Genomic DNA, 20,412 nt, shown 5'->3' with positions numbered 1-20,412 from the left:
AGTAAGTAAAATGTTTGAAATATTTTTTTCTGTTACAATTGATGTGTGTAAATCATGATTATTTGAGGACATGATTGAATATACTGATATTGTGAGATTTTTTAGCTTGTTTTATCTATGTTGTGATATTACAACGCTGGGGGCAAGTTGTAGCAAAAGTTCAGTCTGCACCTTGCACCTCATACAGAGGAACTGTCTTTTCCATTTGTTTGATTTTAGATTAAAATGCAATGTTTTGTGTTACATTAGTAATTAATTGATACATTTCAATTACAATAAGAAAGTAATAGTATATTTTAGGATAGAAAGAATTATGTAGTAAACATGTAATCTGAAAAATACTGTACTACTGGTCCTCTGTTGCTGCCTCTGGTCTTGAATTGTAATCAGGTGTTAATGTTCTGGGAGGTGGGGATGTAAGTCTGGAATGTGTGAAATTTTAGGAATGTGGGAATCTTTTGTGTAGACATAAGTACTGTTAATTAGTAAAGCTTTTTGTAACACTTACTTTCCAATTGCCAATTCCAATTACTTTGCAATTGTCTGGAAAATAATGAGTTGCTTTTCCATTTCAGAATGACTGAAATCAGGAAGAGCTGTCAATTCTATAGTGTGCAGGATGTGATTGATATCATCCAGAATGGGGACAGTGACTTTGAATTTTCCTCAGACTCCAGTGATGATGAGGAGCATGGACATCCCAGTGCTGTGGAGAAGAAAAATGAAGAACCTAACAACCACCATACTTTTGATACTCCAGTCCAAGTAGAGACAGTGAATCCATGTGCCCAGTCCATGCCCCGTGACCGGTATCGCTGGCTGAAAAAGGATTTCATCAGTCCCTGTACTGATTTTTCTGGTGAGGATATCACTAATGGTTTCCCCTCCCTCTGCACACCACTGGAGTACTTTCAAAAGTTTGTAACAGAGGACATGATCAAGGATCTGGTTGATAACACCAACCAGTACAGTTTCCAAAAGAATGGAACAACCATAAACACAGGCAAAAAGGAAATAGAACAGATGATTGGCATGTACCTGAAGATGGGCAGCCAAACCCATGGGTGAGGACCAGAATCTCTGGTATACTATGCAATTTTGATGTGTACCAAGGCAGTGTGAATGGTATGCGAGCAAAATCTGAGCTTGAACTGTGAGGGGATGTTGTGATGAAGCTTGCCTCCACACTTCCACATGGTCAAAACTACAAGATCTACACAGACAATTATTTCACTAGTGTCCCATTGTTTGTTAGGCTGCGTGATTGTGGAATTCATTACACAGGAACAGCCAGACATGTACGCCTTCCCAACTGTAACCTGGAAGATGAGAAAAGCTTGAAGAAAAAGGGGAGAGGAAGCTTTGATGTCAGAGTGGAGGGAAACCACAACATTTGTGCAGTGACATGGTATGACAACAGGCAGGTTACACTTGTGTCATCCTTTACTGGGCCACAACCAGTGGAGAAGATTCAGCGCTGGGACAAAACCATCAGAAGATTTGTTGAAGTTGAGAGGCCTCACATTGTCGCTGCCTATAACAAGTTCATGGGCGGAGTGGATTTGTTGGACTCATTTGCAGCAAAATACAAGTTCCCACTGAAGTCCTACCGCTGGTACATGTACATTTTCTGGCACACCATTATCCGAGGTGTGATCAATGCTTGGCTCCTCTACAAACGGGACTGCAAAACCTTGGGTGTCCCAAAGAAAGTGATGCTGAGCAGAAGACGGTTCTAGGCCCAGTTGGCATCAACACTGATCATGATCGGCTCAGTGCCAAAACGAGGGCGACCATCTTCAAGCCCTGTGAATTCTGGAGTTGTCATGACACCCAAGAAGACAAAAGCGCACCCACCGAAGGAAGTTTGCAAAGACATGACTGGACATTTTACCATCAAAGGTGGTAGGGGACGGTGCAGACGGTGTGTACTAATGGCTACACTACCACTTTGTGCAGAAAGTGCAATGTCCGCCTTTGCTTTTCAGAGCAAAAGAACTGCAGGGGTGGTGGCCAAGTGGTTAATGTGCTTGGTTTCAGTTCAGAAGGTTCCGGGTTCAAATCCCACCCCTGCCACATTTCTCCATGTAATGTGGAGTTGCGTCAGGAAGGGCATCCGGCGTAAAACCTGTGCCAGTTCAACATGCAGATCCACCTTGGATTTGCTGTGGCAACCCCGAGTGCAAACAAGGGAGCAGCCGAAGGGACTTACTTTACTCTTAAGGAATCAGCACGAATTGTACAGTTTGGAATCAGTGTCTTGAAATGATATATTCATTTTTGTAACAAATTTTTTCATAAAAATATGACTGGTGACTATTGTTATTATTAATATTATTATTATTGTTGTTGTTGATGATGTTGTGTGGATACATAGTCTTCTGTGTCCCTTTATAAGCAGGAAAGTAGAAACAAACCCTTATGATGTGTTCAGAGTGAGACTGAAATTCTGCAATCCTTCAGGCCCAAAGTTGCAATATTACAACATCCCCCAAAAACTTACTAAAATGTGAAAATTTAAAAAAACACACTGATTGTTGGGAAGGTGTCGTAGCACGGACCCACAACAGGGGGTGCAAATGAATGGACAATGAATAAGCCAAAAAGGTAACAATTTAATGTTGTGATAATACACAACGAAACGTACAGTAATTTGCACAGTTAATGTAACTCCAGGTGACGTGTGGGCAGGCTCGAAGATAGGAGACCCCCGACGAGAGAGAAGCCGCGTCCCACACGGCTTCCACCACCAACGGTCTGAAGAACACCGGAGCCGCCAAGTCCCGAATCCCCAGGTGGCCTCTGTCTTCGGCTGTCGACCCTGGTACTGCTGGCAGAAAGCAGAAATATGATGAGTGAGTGTGAGTCCGCACACTCAGTAATTCTCAGTCCGAACACAGTTAGGAGGGAGCACCTCCACCTCCAAATCACACACACTCGTGCAGCTCCTGGTCAACCACTTATCTGAGATGGGGTGTGAGGCGAAGCCGTCGCTGTCACACCAAACGCCAATCCTCTAGATAAGGCAACACTCCAGGAAAACGGCTGCAATAGAAGTTCAAGTTATTACACACACAGTGTTAGTCAGCAGAGAAATTACCTTGGTAATGGTAGTCGATTTCTCGGCGGGGAGGTGGAGTTGCAGTCCGGCTTTTATGGTGGTGATGATGAACGAGTGACAGCTGGTGCAGAGGATGAGTGACAGCTGTCACTTCTTCTGGGTCTGGCGCCCTCTCGTGCTTGGAGCCCGCACTCCAAGCAGGGCGCCCTCTGGTGGTGGTGGGCCAGCAGTACCTCCTCTTCAGCGGCCCACACAACACTGATTTCTGCATCAGATGCCACCTAGAACAAAATCTAAGTGGTTGAAATTTTTTTTCACTTTTTTTCTATATTTGGGCTTCTGGGGGTTAAACATTGTGCATAGTAACGCCAAGTAACCATGAGTTGGCCACGCCAACACAAATGAAGCCTACATTTATATCTAATTTGACCGTATCTTAAGGGTGAGCACATTGTCAAGCTTAAGGCCTGGTCACATGGCACTTAATGAAGGACAACGAAGCAAGAAATCTGGACTTTCGTTGACTTTCATTGGCATCGTTTAATTTCTGCGCAGCTTCGTTCCCGCAGCTGGCGCTTTGGCAAGATTTTTAAACTATTGAAAAATTTGAACGAATGCAGCTGAAAACCTCAATTTGTCCGTATTTCGTTTTGCTGTAGTTCTTGATGGTTTTTGTTTGCTTAGTTTTTGAAATGTTAGCATTTAGTTTGACTTCGTCTCACCAGCTGAATGTTTTCACACAGTACAGAAGCCGGTTTGTGAGCGCTGTGGAGGAGAGATGCAGCTCCTCCACGGCAGTGCTGGTGTGTGCGGTGTGGGGCTTCTACCACTGCGTGTGATGTGGTGAGTGCTGCCGCGGTCATGCCGTGGTGCTGGCCACCCAGGAAGAATTACCAGTCCACAGCAGTCTGCGATTGTGGTGTTGTTCCAGCGCTGTGCGCACCTGAGCAAAGAGTTGCTGCACAAAAAGTCTGGCTGGAGCTGCAGCATTCTGTCCATGAACTCTGAAGAGCTTGCTGTCATCCAGCCTGTGCAGAGAGAAAAGCCTGCTCATCCTGTCAGCGTCTGACAGTTCAAAAGTTTTGAAGAAGCAATCCTTGATCACTGCATATTTGTTCACAGCAGCGGGGCTTTGCAGGAGTGCGATCAGCCTCGTTTGTTTTTGTGGAGCTGCTGACAGCTGACACGATCGTTGATGGCTGTGTATTTGTTAGCAGCAAACTCCTTTTCAGGAGCGTGATCAGCCTCGTTTGTTTCTGTGGCGCTAAGGGCCGACACGACGTAATAATGTTTCGTGTCGTCTGCTGTGATCTGTCAGAGTGAACTGCACCTCCGTTTGTGCAAACCAGGCAGCAGTTTACAGAAGCGTGACTTTGAGCATCAAGTGTGGAAAAAAGTTTCAGCAGCAGCAGGCATTCGCTTGTGAACAGCTTTGATCCACAGAGGTGTGACATATGATAACAGAAAACCCAGTGTGATCAGCTGGAGAGAAGGTGAAGCATGTGCAGCATGCAGACAACACTATCTCTCTCTCTCTCTCTCTCCCTCCCCCTCCCTCCCTCCCTCTGTCTCGTATGCACGCATTTCGGGTGTACAGACAGCGATTAGAGTTTTGGTATTTGAGCGATTTGAGAAATATTTGCCATGTTTGCAGTGTGTATTATATTTTGGTGGAGTATTTAGCATGTGTGGTTTGTGTGGTAGTGTTTTCTTTTTTGTAAAAATGAGGCATCTTATGAATGTTGAACATGCGCTTCAGTTTTTGTTATTTGTTTTTTTTTCCATTGGAGCAAGACGGAGCTCACAGCATATCATCTAAGTCTCAACCAGACAGTGAGGATTCTGATGATGAAGGAGATGATCCCTTTTTTGTTCCGGACAAGGAACCAGAGCAGGTGGATCCACCGAGGTGCGCACAGATCTCCACAGTGGGTCAGATCATGCGCTTCTGTGTGCAGCTGAGCTCTGTCCCAGCATCGGGTCCTGCAGAGATGCAGACACACATGGCATTGTGTGGCATTTCATTTAAACCATTGAGATCAATGTTAGCTTCTGTTTCGTTTTGTTCCTCCTTTTTCCCTTTAGTGCTCTTGATTCACAGGCTATTCTGTGATAAAGCTCATTCATCCACCTTTTCTCAACGATTTGTGACTTTACTTTTTTCCCTTCATTCAGGAATCATCATATGCAGTGTGTCCGAGCCATAAATAAGTGACCAAATGTTACAGGTCAACAAATTTCACATTTGGCACACCAAAAAAGGCAATAAAATACAGGTATCTGAAATTAATAAGTAATAATAGAAAGTCACTATAGGGGTGGAAAGACATAGCTATAGTGATTTGATACACAATATGTACATAATTACATCACTGTTCACATCAGTTATAAAGAAAGTAATCTGTGGTGAAAGTTAACTTTAAAGATGCAAATTTTTCTGAAGCGTAAACTGTAATTATTGATGTTATCTGTCTCCTTTTTGAACATTTAGTAAATCTTTTATGATTCTTCTGCAAGAACTCATTATTTCTTCCATACAGTAGTGGACATTTCAGATTATCCTGATACTCATTTAAAAAAACCAAGACGATTCGATACAGGCCCCACTATAGAAAGGCATCCACTGAGCGCATACCTCTGCCAAAGTCCGACAGTCCTCCATTTTCCCTTAATCTCCTTTTTTCATTGTGTGGTTATGGCTTTGAGGCCTTCGCTAATAAAACACACTTTTGTCTACATTTGTTGTTATCTGTATTTGTTAATACCGTTATTGTAGGGTTCAACTACACTATTGTTATGTGGGCCGCTGAAGAGGAGGTACTGCTGGCCCACCACCACCAGAGGGCGCCCTGCTTGGAGTGCGGGCTCCAAGCACGAGAGGGCGCCAGACCCAGAAGAAGTGACAGCTGTCACTCATCCGCAGCACCAGCTGTCACTCATTCATCATCATCATCATCACCATAAAGGCCGGACTGCAACTCCACCTCCTCGCCGAGAAATCAACTACCGAAGAGGTAATTTTCTCTGCTGACTCAAATCGTTGAGTGATAATCTGAACTTCTTTTGCAGCCGTTATCCTGTTGTGTCTGCCTTATCCGTGGGATTGGCGTTTGGTGTGATCAGCGACGGCTTCGCTTCACACTCCAATCAGATAAGTGGTTAAACAGGAGCTGCACGAGTGTGTGATTGGAGGTGGAGGTGCTCCCTCCTAACTGAGTGCAGACTGTGGATTACTGAGTGTGCAAATTCACACTCATCCATCCTGTCTTTGTTTTCTGCCAGCAGTACCAGGGTCGACAGCCGAAGACAGAGGCCACCTGGGGACTCGGGATTTGGCGGCTCCGGTGTTCTTCAGGCCGTTGGTGGTGGAAGCCGTGTGGGACGCGGCTCATCTCTCGTCGGGGGTCTTCTATCTTCGAGCCTGCCCACACGTCACCTGGTGTTAATTGACTTTACAGATCTTGTGTGTTTAGTTGTGTGTTGTCACAACATTAAATTGTTACTATTTGGCTTATTCATTGTCCGTTCCTTTGTGCCCCCTGTTGTGGGTCCGTGCTACGACACCTTCCCAACACACTATTATACTTTATACGCTAGTTACCGGTTTTGTTTATCTTGTTAGCTAGCTAGGCACGATTGGCTTTTTAATGGCTAATTTAACAGTAGCTAACTATAGTTAGCTTATTTTCGTTATTTACTATTTTATTTTACATGGTGCAGATCTTTAATGATTCCTTATTTTCTTTTTTTTTTAAGAGATATCAACATATAGTACCTAATTTGAGATTTCCATTTGATACCATATAAATGATGTATTTTATCTTCCTATGGTATGCTAGCAGGGTTTACTTTGGATAGATACCAATACATATTACATCATAGCTTCTGTTTTTATAATATAATAACCATTAGCTAGCTATAATTTAATTTTACTACCAGTCTACAAACTAAGTATATGTATACTACAATCTTCTCCTATATTAATATTTAGGTTTTAGAAGCTAACTGCTATAATATTATATATAAAACATTTTTCTTGTATATACGAGGTCTTGTGAAAAGTATCTGACCTTTTTATTTTATGCAAGAAATATATGGATTTGATTCATATGTTTTTACGTCAGACAAGCTTGAACCTTCGTGCGCGTGCCTGAGTTTTTTCACACCTGTAGGTTGCGTCATTCGCCTGTGGGCAGGCTTTGAGTGAGCACTGGTCCACCCCTCTCGTCGTTTTTTTTCATTGCGAGGAAATGGCGGAATGATTTGGGCTTTGTTCCATCAGAATTTTTTCAGAAACTGTTAGAGACAGGCAGCTGGAAACCATTCGGAAAATTCACATGGCTTTCGGTGAAAAATTTATGGGCAGAGATTAAGGAGTGTTACTACCGCTTTAAGGACGGCCCACAATGGCGCACGGCGCACCGCGCTCCGAGCCGCGATTGACAGGCAGAAACCACCGGATCATTTCTAAACGGATGGCTGTGTGGATCCAGGACCATCGTGTGCAATTTCTCTGGTTATCACAAGAGCTGGACATCAGCCATTTTCTGGCAGATTTCACTTTTAACAAGAGATTTTGTCATGGAAAGCCGTGCGGAGGCTTCGCGCGTCACGACGGATTCGCTGATGGAGCAAGACAAAGAACACCTCCGTTTTGGAGTGTCAGAGGACAAGTTGGGACAAGCCCAGCTCTCCACAATTTCTCTTATACTCACTCGACTTGTAAGCCACTGAAAGCCGAGATAGGCATGTCCCAACTTGTCCTCTGACACTCCAAAACGGAGGCGTTCTTTGTCTCGCTCCATCAGCGGCTCCGTCATACGCGCGAAGCCTCCGCGCGGCTTTCCATGACAAAATCTCTTGTTAAAAGTGAAATCTGCCAGAAAATGGCTGATGTCCAGCTCTTGTGATAACCAGAGAAATTGCACACGATGGTCCCGGATCCATACAGCCATCCGTTTAGAAATGATCTGGTGGTTTCTGCCTGTCGATCGCGGCTCGGAGCGCGGCGCGCTGTGCGCCATTGTGGGCCGTCCTTAAAGCGATAGTAACACTCCTTAATCTCTGTGAAGCCCATAAAATTTTCACCGAAAGCCATGTGAATTTTCCGAATGGTTTCCAGCTGCCTGTCTCTAACAGTTTCTGAAAAAATTCTTATGGAACAAAGCCCAAATCATTCCGCCATTTCCTCGCAATGAAAAAACGACGAGAGGGGAGGACCAGTGCTCACTCAAAGCCTGCCCACAGGCGAATGACGCAACCGACAGGTGTGAAAAAACTCACGCAATGCGCATGAAGGTTCAAGCTTAGCTGACGTAAAAACATATGAATCAAATCCATATATTTTTTGCATAAAATAAAAAGGTCGGATACTTTTCTCACAGACCTCGTACTGTTTATTACTCTTATTATTTAATATCACTTATATACATGATGTCTATTTTCTTATGATATGTCTTATGATACATTATGATATGTCCATTTTCTTGAGCCGCTTAGGTGGGTAGGGAGAGTTCCCATGGGATAGAAAAGCTTTTCAACCTACCTTCCCTGGTTCTCAAGACCAGGCACCTAAGTGACTCTACTCTACTCTATTCTACTCTTCCTTTTTTAGATATTTAGATATACCTTAGTATACGAGGTCTCTTAGATAATAAACCGACCCTTTTATTATTTTTTTTAACTATATGGATTTGAATGACATGCGATTACACCAATCATGCTTGAACCCTTGTGCGCATGCGTGAGTTTTTTCACGCGTATCGGTGACGTCATTTCCCTGTGGGCAGGCCTTGAGTGAGATGTGGTCCCGCCCTCTCGGCTGAATTCCTTTGTTTCACACGCTGCTCGAGACGGCGCGCGTTGCTTTATCAAAATTTTTTCTGGACCTGTGAGGAATATCCGAGTGGACACTATTCGAGAAATTAAGCTGGTTTTCTGTGAAAAGTTTAACGGCTGATGAGAGATTATGGGGTGTTTCTGTCGGTGTAAGGACTTCCCATGGAGCGGGACGTCCTGCAGCGCTTCCAGGCGCTGTCGTCGGCCTGTTTCGAGCTGAAAACATCCTAATTTAAGGCTTAATTCAGAAGATTCAGAAGAGGCCGGCATGAGGAATTTATGCGGACATTCCACTGTTTAAGGACATTTTTTTAATGAAAGACGTACGCGCAAATTCGCCGAGTCGTTTCCGTGACGACTCGGCAAATCTGTGTGTGCCGCGACAGGAAAAACACCTCCGTGTTGAAAACCATTTGTAGAATTCAGGCGGCTTTTAATGGCTTTCAACAAGTGAGTAACTGAGAAATTGTTTAACAGCTTGGGCATGTTCCAACTTGCCCGTTAAGATTTCCAACTGAGGTGTTTTTCCTGCCGCGACCCCCCGCGGTCGGGTCCAGCCCAACACGCGACTGTGCCCGCACGTTCTTTCATTACAAAATGACCGTTAACAATGGAATGTCCGAATAAACTCCACATGCCGACTTCTTCTGAAAGTTCTCTGTTCTCTGACGACTTACTGCGTCAACAGAGCCTGAAATGTGGAAGTTTTCAACTTGAAACGGCGAGACGCTGCCTCCTCGAAGCGCAGATCGCCGTCAGGCGCCGTGGACCGTCCTTAAAGCGACACTACCAGACCAAAATCTCTCATCAGCCGTTAAAATTTGTACCGAAAACCAGCTGAATTTATTGAATGGTGTCCACTCAGTTGTGCCTTACAGTTTTGAAAAAAATTTGATCAAACAAAGCAGCAGTCTCTGAGCCATTCCTAAACAATGAAAAAAATCGACGAGAGGGTGGGCCACTCCTCACTCAAAGACTGCCCACAGGCGAATGACGTAACCGACAGGCGTGAAAAAACTCTTGCATGCCCACGAGGGTTCAAGCATGTCTGATGTAATCACACGTGATTCAAATCCATATGGTTTTTGAAAAAAATAATAAGGTCGGATACTTTTCTAATAGACCTCGTATACTTGTATAGTTCTACCTTAGAACTGGAATATATTATAGAAGACATACCTTACTGAATTTTCATGTTGATTGCTGATCTTTGTAATCATCATTGATCCTGATTGTTGATGTCTGATCTTGATTACTGATCCTGACTTTGGATACCGATGGCTGAGCTTTGATCTGTATTGCTGTTCTTTGACCCTCTTCAAGGAATTTGTATTTTTATTGCTATATGAAGGAAGTGTCAAAGGAATCAGGTTCAGTAAACTGATTCTGAACTTAGATCCTAGTTGCTGAAGTAGTTAGCTAATCTTGTTGAGAGGATCAAACGAATCAGCATCAAAGACCAAATAATAAGCAGGAACAGGATCAAAGGGCTCAAGATGAAAGCGCAAAGAACAAAGATTAAAGGCAAGATCTAACCCTTGAGTCAGATCTTCACCAAAATCAATTTTTCCTTGACCTAAGCTCTGTTCAAACACCTAATTTCATCAAACTGTGTTTGTTTATGTCATAACCAAATTATAGCTAATACATTTCAGCCCACAGCATAAACCCAGAATCAATCACCTTGCCAAAAGCCTAATCTGACAAATCTTTGCACACCACACAGCAGTTGTAGGGGCACATATTTCTTATCACATCCCCTCCTATGAAGTACAGTCATTTCAGCCATTTGTATCCATGAATTTATTCTTCAAGACACTAAGTCAAAGTTCAGGAGAAAAGGTGAGGGTTGTATTCAACTGAGTGCTTGGCCTTCTGGCACAGTTCTCTCTTGTCTGAAGCAGTCTGAGGTACTGTCAGTACTACTGCTGCTGCTTCTGCCACAATGTTCCTGTTCCCGATCTCACTTACTACACACACAAGACAAGCACCGCAATACTTGAATTCTTTTGTTTGAGGCAGGATCTTGCTTCCAGTCATTAGGGAGCAATAGCTGGTTTTCTCGAGCAAACCATGAATTCATTCTTGATGGTGTGTACTGCCTTCTTACCTTGTCATCACTATAAGGACTGATTTTCACAATATGAACACACCAGCAGTACTACATCACCTGCCACAAGCAGGTGCAATCCTGATGATGCTATAACACACTCTTTTTCACACTTTGAAATTCTGTCTATGGCAATTATATCTAGAACTCAAGATAAGGCACAACCCTCACAGAATTCAGTATGTACCAACAAAACTCAACAAACCACTTGCAAGGGTGTGAGAAATATTCCTGCAGAACCTCCCATAAGACACACTGATGGGATCATCCTCGTCCTCCTCTAAGTCCAAAAAGTACATAGAGATAGGCCTGTAAGTTACAGCACCTCTCCCAGGACCTCTACAAGGGAAGAGCAGCAGGTCAACTGTTCCCTGAGGACCATGCAATCTTTGTTTTTCAAAAGAGAGAGAAAAAAAAATAAAATAAACCAAGCTCTTGAATAAAGACAGGGAATAACCTTCATAGGCTCTTAAATAAAGATCGGAATTAACTTGCGTACTACTCTGCACTTGAGTTGTCTGGACTTGTGAAAAAGCTAGTAAAGCAACAGGAGAACATTTCTAGGCTAAACAAAGCTAACTATAAAATTGTTTTAAAATGCATTGTCGTTTCAAAATGTTTATTTACATTTAGTGGTGGAAATGTGCACACATTTAACTCTGCTTTGACATTTTCATCTGTTCAGTGATGACAAGAAGCAGTTTGTTTCTCCTACAAAGACTTTGCCCATTAGCTTCTGCTTGCTAACGTGATGGTTCCGTAACAAAGAAAAAATGTGCCAATTAAATAAATTTGTTTCTTGTTACATGAAACAGTAGCACCACATTTAAACAGTAAATGCAACTTAGAGACTAATGCAGCTCATGTTTTTCCCCTTTATAATACTTTTGTACAGATATGCCTAATAGTCCTGTGCATTGCAACAGATTGTTGTTGCTTTATTTTTTTTTTTTTTATTGAAATCGATCATAAAGAAAATAATACACAAATAAATACAACCATGATAAAAATGGCAATAAGAAGTATCCATGACAACACATACTAAGCACAGGGCTTTTTTAAAAGTTAAAAAGTATAGACTCACTGTGAGTGGCATTAGTTTTTGTATGTGTTGTGTATGTGAAGGCGATATGTATGTAATGAAATGAGTGATAAAGTGAGCAGATATGTGGAGTTGCATTAATGCTATGTTGCCCCCACACTACAGCTGCCCAGGTACTTTTGCAACCAGAGAGTCCCTAGTCATGGTAGGCATCCCATGTCAAGTACTCCAGCTTCTGCAGACAAGGGCAGGTGGCCCGATGGTCAGCATCCTGCACCACCAGGAGGCCCTAACTACCCTCGGAGAACAAGACCAGTCACACTGATTTGCTCACAAGCAAATACCATTGTGAGTACAAGGCAGAGAATACAGACCCACAGCATCGGCTTCAGATAGGCATCAAACCCCACAGAAAAGGTGGGCCAATGGCTCACTTGAGACTACCCACTCCCCAGAGGCTGAGGCCCCAACGCCTATTACCCACCCACCCCATCTACCACCTTGAACCAACTCCAAATCAACCAACATGCTCTGGCTTTAATATTCTGTCCACAATAGTAAGTCCCTTCGGCTGCTCCCTTGTTTGCACTCGGGGTCACCACAGCAAATCCAAGGTGGATCTGCATGTTGAACTGGCACAGGTTTTACGCCGGATGCCCTTCCTGACGCAACTCCACATTACATGGAGAAATGTGGCAGGGGTGGGATTTGAACCCGGAGCCTTCTGCACTGAAACCAAGCACATTAACCACTTGGCCACCACCCCTGCTAATATTCTGTCCACAATACTGCATAAAATGTTGAAAGCTCTGCATTGCTAACACAATTATGGCTTCATGTTCAGTGGGTGTGAATGACAGAGTGCATTCATATTGTACACAACTAATGAATGGTTGTCTCCCTGGGGAGGTCTTCAAGGCATGTCCAACAAGAAGGAGGCTCTGGGGAAGACCCAGGACATGCTGAAGGGATTACATCTCCCAGATGGCTTGGGGATGCCTAGGGATTCCCCAGTAGGAATTAGAGGACCTGGCAGTGGATAGGGAAATGTGGGATGAACTGGATAGTCTGCTACCACCATGACCCATACAAACACAACATTTAGGACCATGTGGTGCATTGCAAGAGGTCGGCCATAATATTCTGCATGGACAATTGGGCAGCGCAGTCTCGTTTGAGGCAAATGTGAGAGGTCATGTCAGTAAGTGTTAGCCTACACACCTAGCCAGAATAGCTTGCCTGCATAACCGCCTCGACATGTTTGAGCTCTGGGTCAGAAACAAATCGTAGCACGTGTCCACTTTCCACCACAATGTCACTTTTTCTTTGCATTTTCACTTTGTTTGCATGTAATTTGCCCAAAAACTCAGAGAAAGTGCCATGTTTCTAATGGGGACAGCCCTCGTCTGTCCACGGATGTCACATTATTGCATCATATTTTACCACTTTATCCCTCAAATGAGACCACACTGCCATATTCCTATGGGTTTTAAAATGATTTCATCCTGATATGGTTGTGAAGAAAAACTAAAAGAATATTTGGACAATAATACTGTATCTCTACTATAGCAGTAAAGCGACCATCTTGTATATAAGTTGTACTCAGTTTCACAGGAAGTTAAGGTTTTTGCCTCCATGTGTGCACATGTGCAACAAATTTCATCCTAGATTGTCTGTTTCAGGGGGGTTGGCAACACTGTGCCATGAAGGGTCAGGGCATTATTTTCTTTGCTCCTCTCCACCCCTCAACTTAAACCCCTGAAATCACCTGCTCGTGTTTGAGAGCAAGAAAATTCTGCATCATTTCAGCCCTTCACGGCCCCTCCTGGTCTTGTGTACGGCTGGAAGACGGTACACTCCTGATACTCCAAGATGACTTCCTACAAAACTGGAATATTTGGGAATGTCATACTGCTGTGAAGTGACAAATTTCCTTCTCTGGCAGTGTGAACCTTGTCTGTTTGAATAGGCTGCGTGTTGGATTAGTCACAGTATATACATTTAATAGCATCTCTTGCCAGATAACCTGGTAACAATCCGGCAAAGAAACATGGGTAATACCTTGTCAAAGAACAAAGACGGGCAAGTACAACTGACAAAACAAAACTCCAAAATGACTTCCCAAGCAACAGTAACAAAAAGGTCGACTCTTTGGACACTCAACAAGGCTCAAATAGGACAATAAGAAGTTTTCTCTCACTGAAACCTTTAAAACTCACCTTATGAGCACGGCTACTCCCACATCCTCACAGTTCTTGTACACGTGCCTCCACGTGTCCTGGATGATTTCCCTTTCCGTGTCGGACAGCGGCTCCGCACGCTCCGGACGATCCTCCACCTCTCCTCTTTGCACTCCTAGGAGCTGCGGAGGGGGAGGCGGTGAAGGCGGCAGTGGTGGAGACTCCCGGCGAGACATCCTCCTGCGGCGCAGCAGCCCGGAGGCTCCCAGCAGGGCCCGGGGGAGGTAGGGAGCAAGGGAGGGGGGGAGTGTGATGGAAAGCTGCGACCCCACGGTGGGAGCTGGGAGAGGAGAGTCAGGATGAAAAGAGGAGCAGAGAGGTGTAGGAGGAGGAGGGGAGAAGAAGAAGAGAGGAGCCAGACGGTGCTTACAGCCAAAAAAAAAAAACAAAAGGAAAATGAAACGCTGATTGCCCCCAGTGCCACCCACCGCGATGCCACAAATCCTCTCTCTCTTTTTCAAACTCTTCTTTGAGCTCCTGTTCTTCTGTGGACTTCGGCCTCCCTCCACTCAAAAGAACTTGTTTCTCCAGAAGCTGAACGCACTCTCTCTCCTCTTTCCCCTTCTGACTTTTCCTCTCATCTCCCAGCCCCTCTCGCGTTCTGTCGCCCAGTCAGGGAGATGCTTGCCAGTGATGCTGCTGGTATCCTGTCACTTTACCTCTCTGCCTCGCGTGCTCGCTCTCTGTCCGATTAGTTCTCCGTATGGGAAGATGAGGCTTCAGAGGCAGTGGTCTGTGCACTGTGACGACCCGAAAGTGAGGTGGAGAGAAAAATCAATTAGAAATGGGGGTGGGAGTGGAAATTTGGCAGGAACACACTCTGTGCCTACATATTGACAATTCCAGACAATGGTATAATTCTACACTCAGTATGACTAAAAATGGACAGGTAGGTTCATCTCAGTTTATTATAGAATGTTTCAACAGAAACTGTCAAAGAAGCTCACAGCTGTGACAGTTTGAAGGGGTCGGAATGCGTTGTGTGAAGGCTTATCTCGTATGAGAGTTGTGAGGTGTAGCATCTCAGTGCTGTCTTGATTTATGCCCTTGTTGAGTTTCCTTTGCTGTATTTATGCAGTAGACTGAAACCAAATGTATACTGCAGAAACCAGAAATGACAAACTATAGCAATCGTGGCTTTCCACTAGCACTGGATCTGTGAGAGATTCAGCTGCACTTTGTAACCTCTTTTTACTGGACTATAAGAAGGTAGTTTTTGATATTTTCTTGAGTTTAATACATCATAAACCACATCCAGATGTTGAACTCTTAGATAAGCCCCAATCCCTGATTCAACCAGATGAACAAGAAATCCAGATGTTGACCAGTCTACTACCTGTGATGGACTGGTGTCCTGTCCAGGGTGTACCCAGCCGCACGTATAAGAATGTGCCTTATACAGAAAAAAACATTTTTGTCTGAACAATGGGTATCCTGAAAATTTGTGGGATCCCAATAAAGTGTTAGATACCATAGTCAGTGTATACACAGGTACTGTGAGTGCTGTGCAGAGCATCTAACTTCTTCATAACAAATTCTGTTATTGGTCAAGAATGTGTTGTAGTTCCTACAGTGTTCAATGATAGATGGACTAGGTGTTGGGTAGGACTGTGGAGACCAACAACTCTGATACTTTTGTAATCAAGGAAGGGACCTTCACTTCACAGACAGTACTATGATCTTTGTGGCTTCAATAGAAACCCTGAATGCAGCACTTGAGAAGATGAATTAAGAATCAGACTATCTAGGTCTGTATTCGTCCTGGATCAAGTTTGAGATCCAGGCTTTCAAAGACGTCCTGGACTTGGACATCAGAAGTGTATCTGCATGTGGTGAAAGTGTCAAACCTCAGATTTACTTATGTCTGTGGATCCTATGCCTTATAGATATTGAGAGATGTCTGTGAAGACTTTATGGAGTCCTGAGGTCACTGGACAGAGGTGTGTGATTTTGCCAATCCCTTTGTAGGAGAAAGTAAGTCCAAATCTTTAAGGTTGTCACACTGTAGGATTGTGAGACTTGGATGAGAACCAGTGACCGAAGTCAGTGACTAGATATCTTTCGTATGATGCCTCTTTGTAGGCTTCTTGGGTACTGTTGGAATGACTTTGTGTCAATGAAATGGTTATTTAGAGAGACTCATATGAGACGAATCACTTGCATTCTGACAGAACATCAGCTGTGACGTAATAAGAATTACTGTTAGATAGGGATCTCAGCCTCCGTTTCTCGGGACATGTTCCATCCCACATTTGCCTTGGTGTTGAGGACTCCAGCAAATGGAACAAGCCAATTAACAGGTCTCTTCCTGTGTGGTTGCCATCCAGGCCACAAGGTAGTTACATATTGTGGTAGACTCAGTAATGCGTGGTGATGGGGCATTCTTACAGACCTGACCTCACCTTGATGGCAGGACCCTAAAAAAATGTAATTCAAGCATGTCCTTCATCCTTTTCCAGATGTTTCCAAAGGTGTTACCTCATCCAAATGACATAGGTAAACTATCTACATGCAGGTTCTCCCTAAAAACTCCTTCCATGCTGAGAAACCTCAGCTGCCTCATTTCAACTGAGGCAGCCACAGTTCTATTGTTCTTTCTGGAAATCAGACACTTTTAACCTTCCTGCAAGAGTGACTGCAAGGACACTAATTTGTTTAGATTTCTTCTGTGATATCCAACATCCAGTTACTACTCAAAGTTTAAGACGGCAGATATGGTTGACTGATGATCTGTTAAAAGGAGCATAGCCTTCTGGCTCAGCTATTTTCCAAAACATTCATCAATTTATTCCATGTCATTCTGGTTTACAATGGCAGCAGCATAAAGAAGGTATCTTGGACATCTATCTAACCAGCCACATCGTCCTTATGATCTTGTCTGCCCTCTTTAAACATAAAGGAACTGTTGTACTCCAAGTTCCTGTTCTGATGTCACTATTCCCAAGGTTGAACCAAGTTCAACTATAAGGAAAACTGACTTTGGTTGTCTATACCTAGGGATTTTGTTGCAACATACATTTGACTTCCATCTTGTTTTTGAATTGGTTGTCAGATTTTTTTTTTACATAATACTTTTAAGGCATTTCAGAGCCTATTGCCAGAATGACTGTCACCTTTAAACCCTGTGCACCCGCTTAAGCTTTCAGACAGGAACCTGCTATAGTTCTTTCTCCAACAAGTCTAAGAACCAAAGATGACAAACGATTTAATGCAAGGTCTTCTACGTTCTGGAAGGTCATGGCTAAAAACCTCAGATTCCTTCCATCTATGGATGTTGACACTTGCTCAGCCTGTCTCTTAATCTCATGGTCCACTTTGTGTGCAATACTGAAGTAGACCCCAAAGTAGTTGAATACCTTCAATGAGAGCAACAACATGGTCTTAACCCAGTGGAAGTCATTCCCTGTTTTTCAGGGTATCATGGTCTCATAGTCAGATGCACAAACTCACATTCTCAGACCACTCCCATTGTTTACTTAAGGTTGATATTACTTCCTAAGAAATGTTAAATCTCTCAAAAATAATCTGTTTTGACTCCTTGGGATGAGAACATGTTGGGATGGCATGTTCTAAAGAACAAATTGACATCATCTGCAAAGAACAACATCATCTTGAAAGAGGTTAGACACTATCCTTCAAACAATTTGCTGTTCTTGAGTGCCTTTACAAGTGTTGGAGATTTCAAGGCTGGCCTCCAGGCTCATTTTTTGGATGCCTTGGCCTTAGCTTCACTATGCAATAACTTGGTCTTGGCCTTGTTCATCTTCAAATATTAAGCCACGGCTGGTTCCGGGCAGCTAGTTTTATCTATTTTTCACACTGTTTACTCTCCACCAAACACAAACGTGCCCATCATGGTAGCTTTATGTGTTGTGTGGGCCGCTGAAGAGGAGGTACTGCTGGCCCACCACCACCAGAGGGCGCCCTGCCTGGAGTGCGGGCTCCAGGCACCAGAGGGCGCTGCCGCCGACGAAGGCTGTCAGGATGACAGCTGTCACCCATTACTGGACACAGCTGACTGCACTCAGGACGGAGTATATCAGCAGGACAGCGTCTCCACCTCAGTGCCGAGATATCGCCTTGAGCCTAAGGTAATCTTCTCTGCAGCTTATTTAAGTAAAATACTATAATACTTGTTAAACCTTTCAGGACAGCTGACTACCGAAAACCGAGTGATCGGATAAGTACTCACCTTCCTGCTTATTGTGACAAGAGGTGGAGGCGGCTTGCCCCTCTCATCTACTGGGTGCGGTCGCATCCCAACCTGTGTGTTTGTGTTCTTTCCCGCCAGCAGTACCGGATCCGACGAGCGAAGGCAGTGGCCACCTGGGAATTCGGGACTTGGCGGTTCCAGTACTTCTGGGTTTCGGTGGCAGAGGAAATCTGGGTGGTTCCGGTTCGACTAGGACGGACGTCTCCTACCTTCGGGCCTGCCCACAGGACACCAGCAGATTTCGGCTTACACCTCCAAATTGTGAATTATTGTATCAGTTGTGCTAATTTCACAACAGTAAAACTTGTTATTCACCTTTCTCCATTGTCCGTTCATTGCGCCCCCTGTTGTGGGTCCGTGTACCTACACTTTCACAACAGGATATCTCGGCCAGCGTCATGGATCCCGAGGGGCGTCAACCGGCTGTTGAACGGCCAATGGAAGAACAGGGCGCAGCGGCGGCTTCGGGAGGGGTAGTCGGTGAGTTGCAGCGGATCCTCACCGCTTTCACCACTCGGATCGATTTCATGACCGAGCAGCACGTTCTCCTAAACCGCAGGGTGGAGGCTCTCGCCGCACAAGTGGAAGCGCGCCCTCCGGGCGCCGCTGCGGCTCTCCCTCCCGAGGACCCTGCGTGTGAGAATGACGTTCCACTGGTCGTTCAACGGTCCCTTCCTCCGTCCCCTGAAGCATACATAAGCCCTCCAGAACCGTACGACGGCTGTGTGGAGACGTGCGCGGACTTCCTTATGCAATGTTCGCTCGTCTTCGCTCAGCGTCCCGTGATGTACGCAGCTGATGCTAGCAGGGTAGCTTATGTGATAAATCTGCTTCGCGGGGAGGCACGCGCTTGGGCTACAGCGCTCTGGGAACAGAGCTCACGGCTCCTTCAGTCATACGACGGGTTTGTACGGGAGCTCAGAACGGTGTTCGATCATCCCAACAGAGGAGAGTCCGCTTCAACCGCATTACTGTCCATACGACAGGGACGTCGGAGCGCAGCTGCCTATGCAGTCGCCTTCCGCATCGCGGCAGCGAGATCCGGCTGGAATAGCACTGCCCTCCGCGCTGCCTTTGTAAATGGATTGTCTCTGGTCCTAAAAGAGCACCTGGTGGCTAAAGACGAACCGCGGGATTTAGATGGGCTCATTGATCTGGTCATACGGCTTGACAACCGGTTAGAAGAACGTCGCCGGGAGCGAGGCGAAGGGCGTGGCCAGGCACGGGTCGTCCCTCTCCCTTCCGGGTCCGGTCGAGTTCCGCCGTCCCCACGCTCCTCTGTTCCGGCGCTCCGTGCGCTTACGGCTCCCCCTGCTGACGAAGCTATGGACACGAGCAGGGCAACATTTAGGGCACCTGAAGCACAAAGGAGGCGGGCCCACGGAGCTTGTTATGTTTGTGGCTCGAGTGAGCATATGGCAAACGACTGCCCCGAGCGGTTAAACTCCAACGCCCGCCCCTAGAGACTGGGCCAGGGGTGGGCCAAAACATGCACGTGGGACACACCCACATTGCTACACGACTCCCAGTCACGATCCTGTATGAGGATTCAACCCTGAAGGCCCCAGCACTGGTGGACACGGGCTCTGAGGGGAATCTGCTTGACAGCAGATGGGCCAGGGAGATAGGGCTCCCTCTGGTGGCTCTTACCTCGCCTGTGCAGGTTCGGGCACTAGACGGCTCCCTACTCCCACCAATCACGCACAAGACACCTCCAGTAACTCTGGTGGTGTCAGGTAACCACCGGGAGGTGATCGAGTTCTTCGTGACTCAGGCCACCTCCCGTGTGGTTTTAGGGTTTCCATGGATGCTGAAGCACAATCCCCGGATTGATTGGCCGTCCGGGGTAGTGGTACAGTGGAGCGAAACCTGCCATCGGGAGTGTCTCGGTTCCTCGGTTCCTCCTGG

The 20,412-nt window shown here is 45.2% G+C and overlaps 1 protein-coding gene across 2 annotated transcripts in view; it reads right to left on the bottom strand.

The window, feature by feature from the left end:
* cygb2 (cytoglobin 2) overlaps positions 1-15,085 on the bottom strand; it is a 101,386-nt gene extending 86,301 nt beyond the window's left edge. Inside the window, exons 1-2 of one of the 2 annotated variants that reach the window (XM_034188890.1) lie at positions 14,720-15,085; positions 14,271-14,571 (exon numbers count right to left, since the gene is read on the bottom strand). In XM_034188890.1, coding sequence (XP_034044781.1) covers positions 14,271-14,467 — 197 coding nt within the window. In that variant the 5' untranslated portion in view covers positions 14,468-14,571; positions 14,720-15,085. Of the gene's footprint in view, positions 1-14,270 lie in introns of both variants that reach the window. The other variant, XM_034188889.1, reaches the window with a different exon arrangement.
* Between the last annotated feature and the right edge of the window lie 5,327 nt (positions 15,086-20,412).

This window comes from Thalassophryne amazonica, chromosome 15 (assembly GCF_902500255.1).
Source record: "Thalassophryne amazonica chromosome 15, fThaAma1.1, whole genome shotgun sequence".
Lineage (NCBI taxonomy): Eukaryota > Metazoa > Chordata > Actinopteri > Batrachoidiformes > Batrachoididae > Thalassophryne > Thalassophryne amazonica.
Note: the sequence above shows the minus strand (reverse complement) of the source record. Positions and strands in the feature narration are given on the sequence as shown.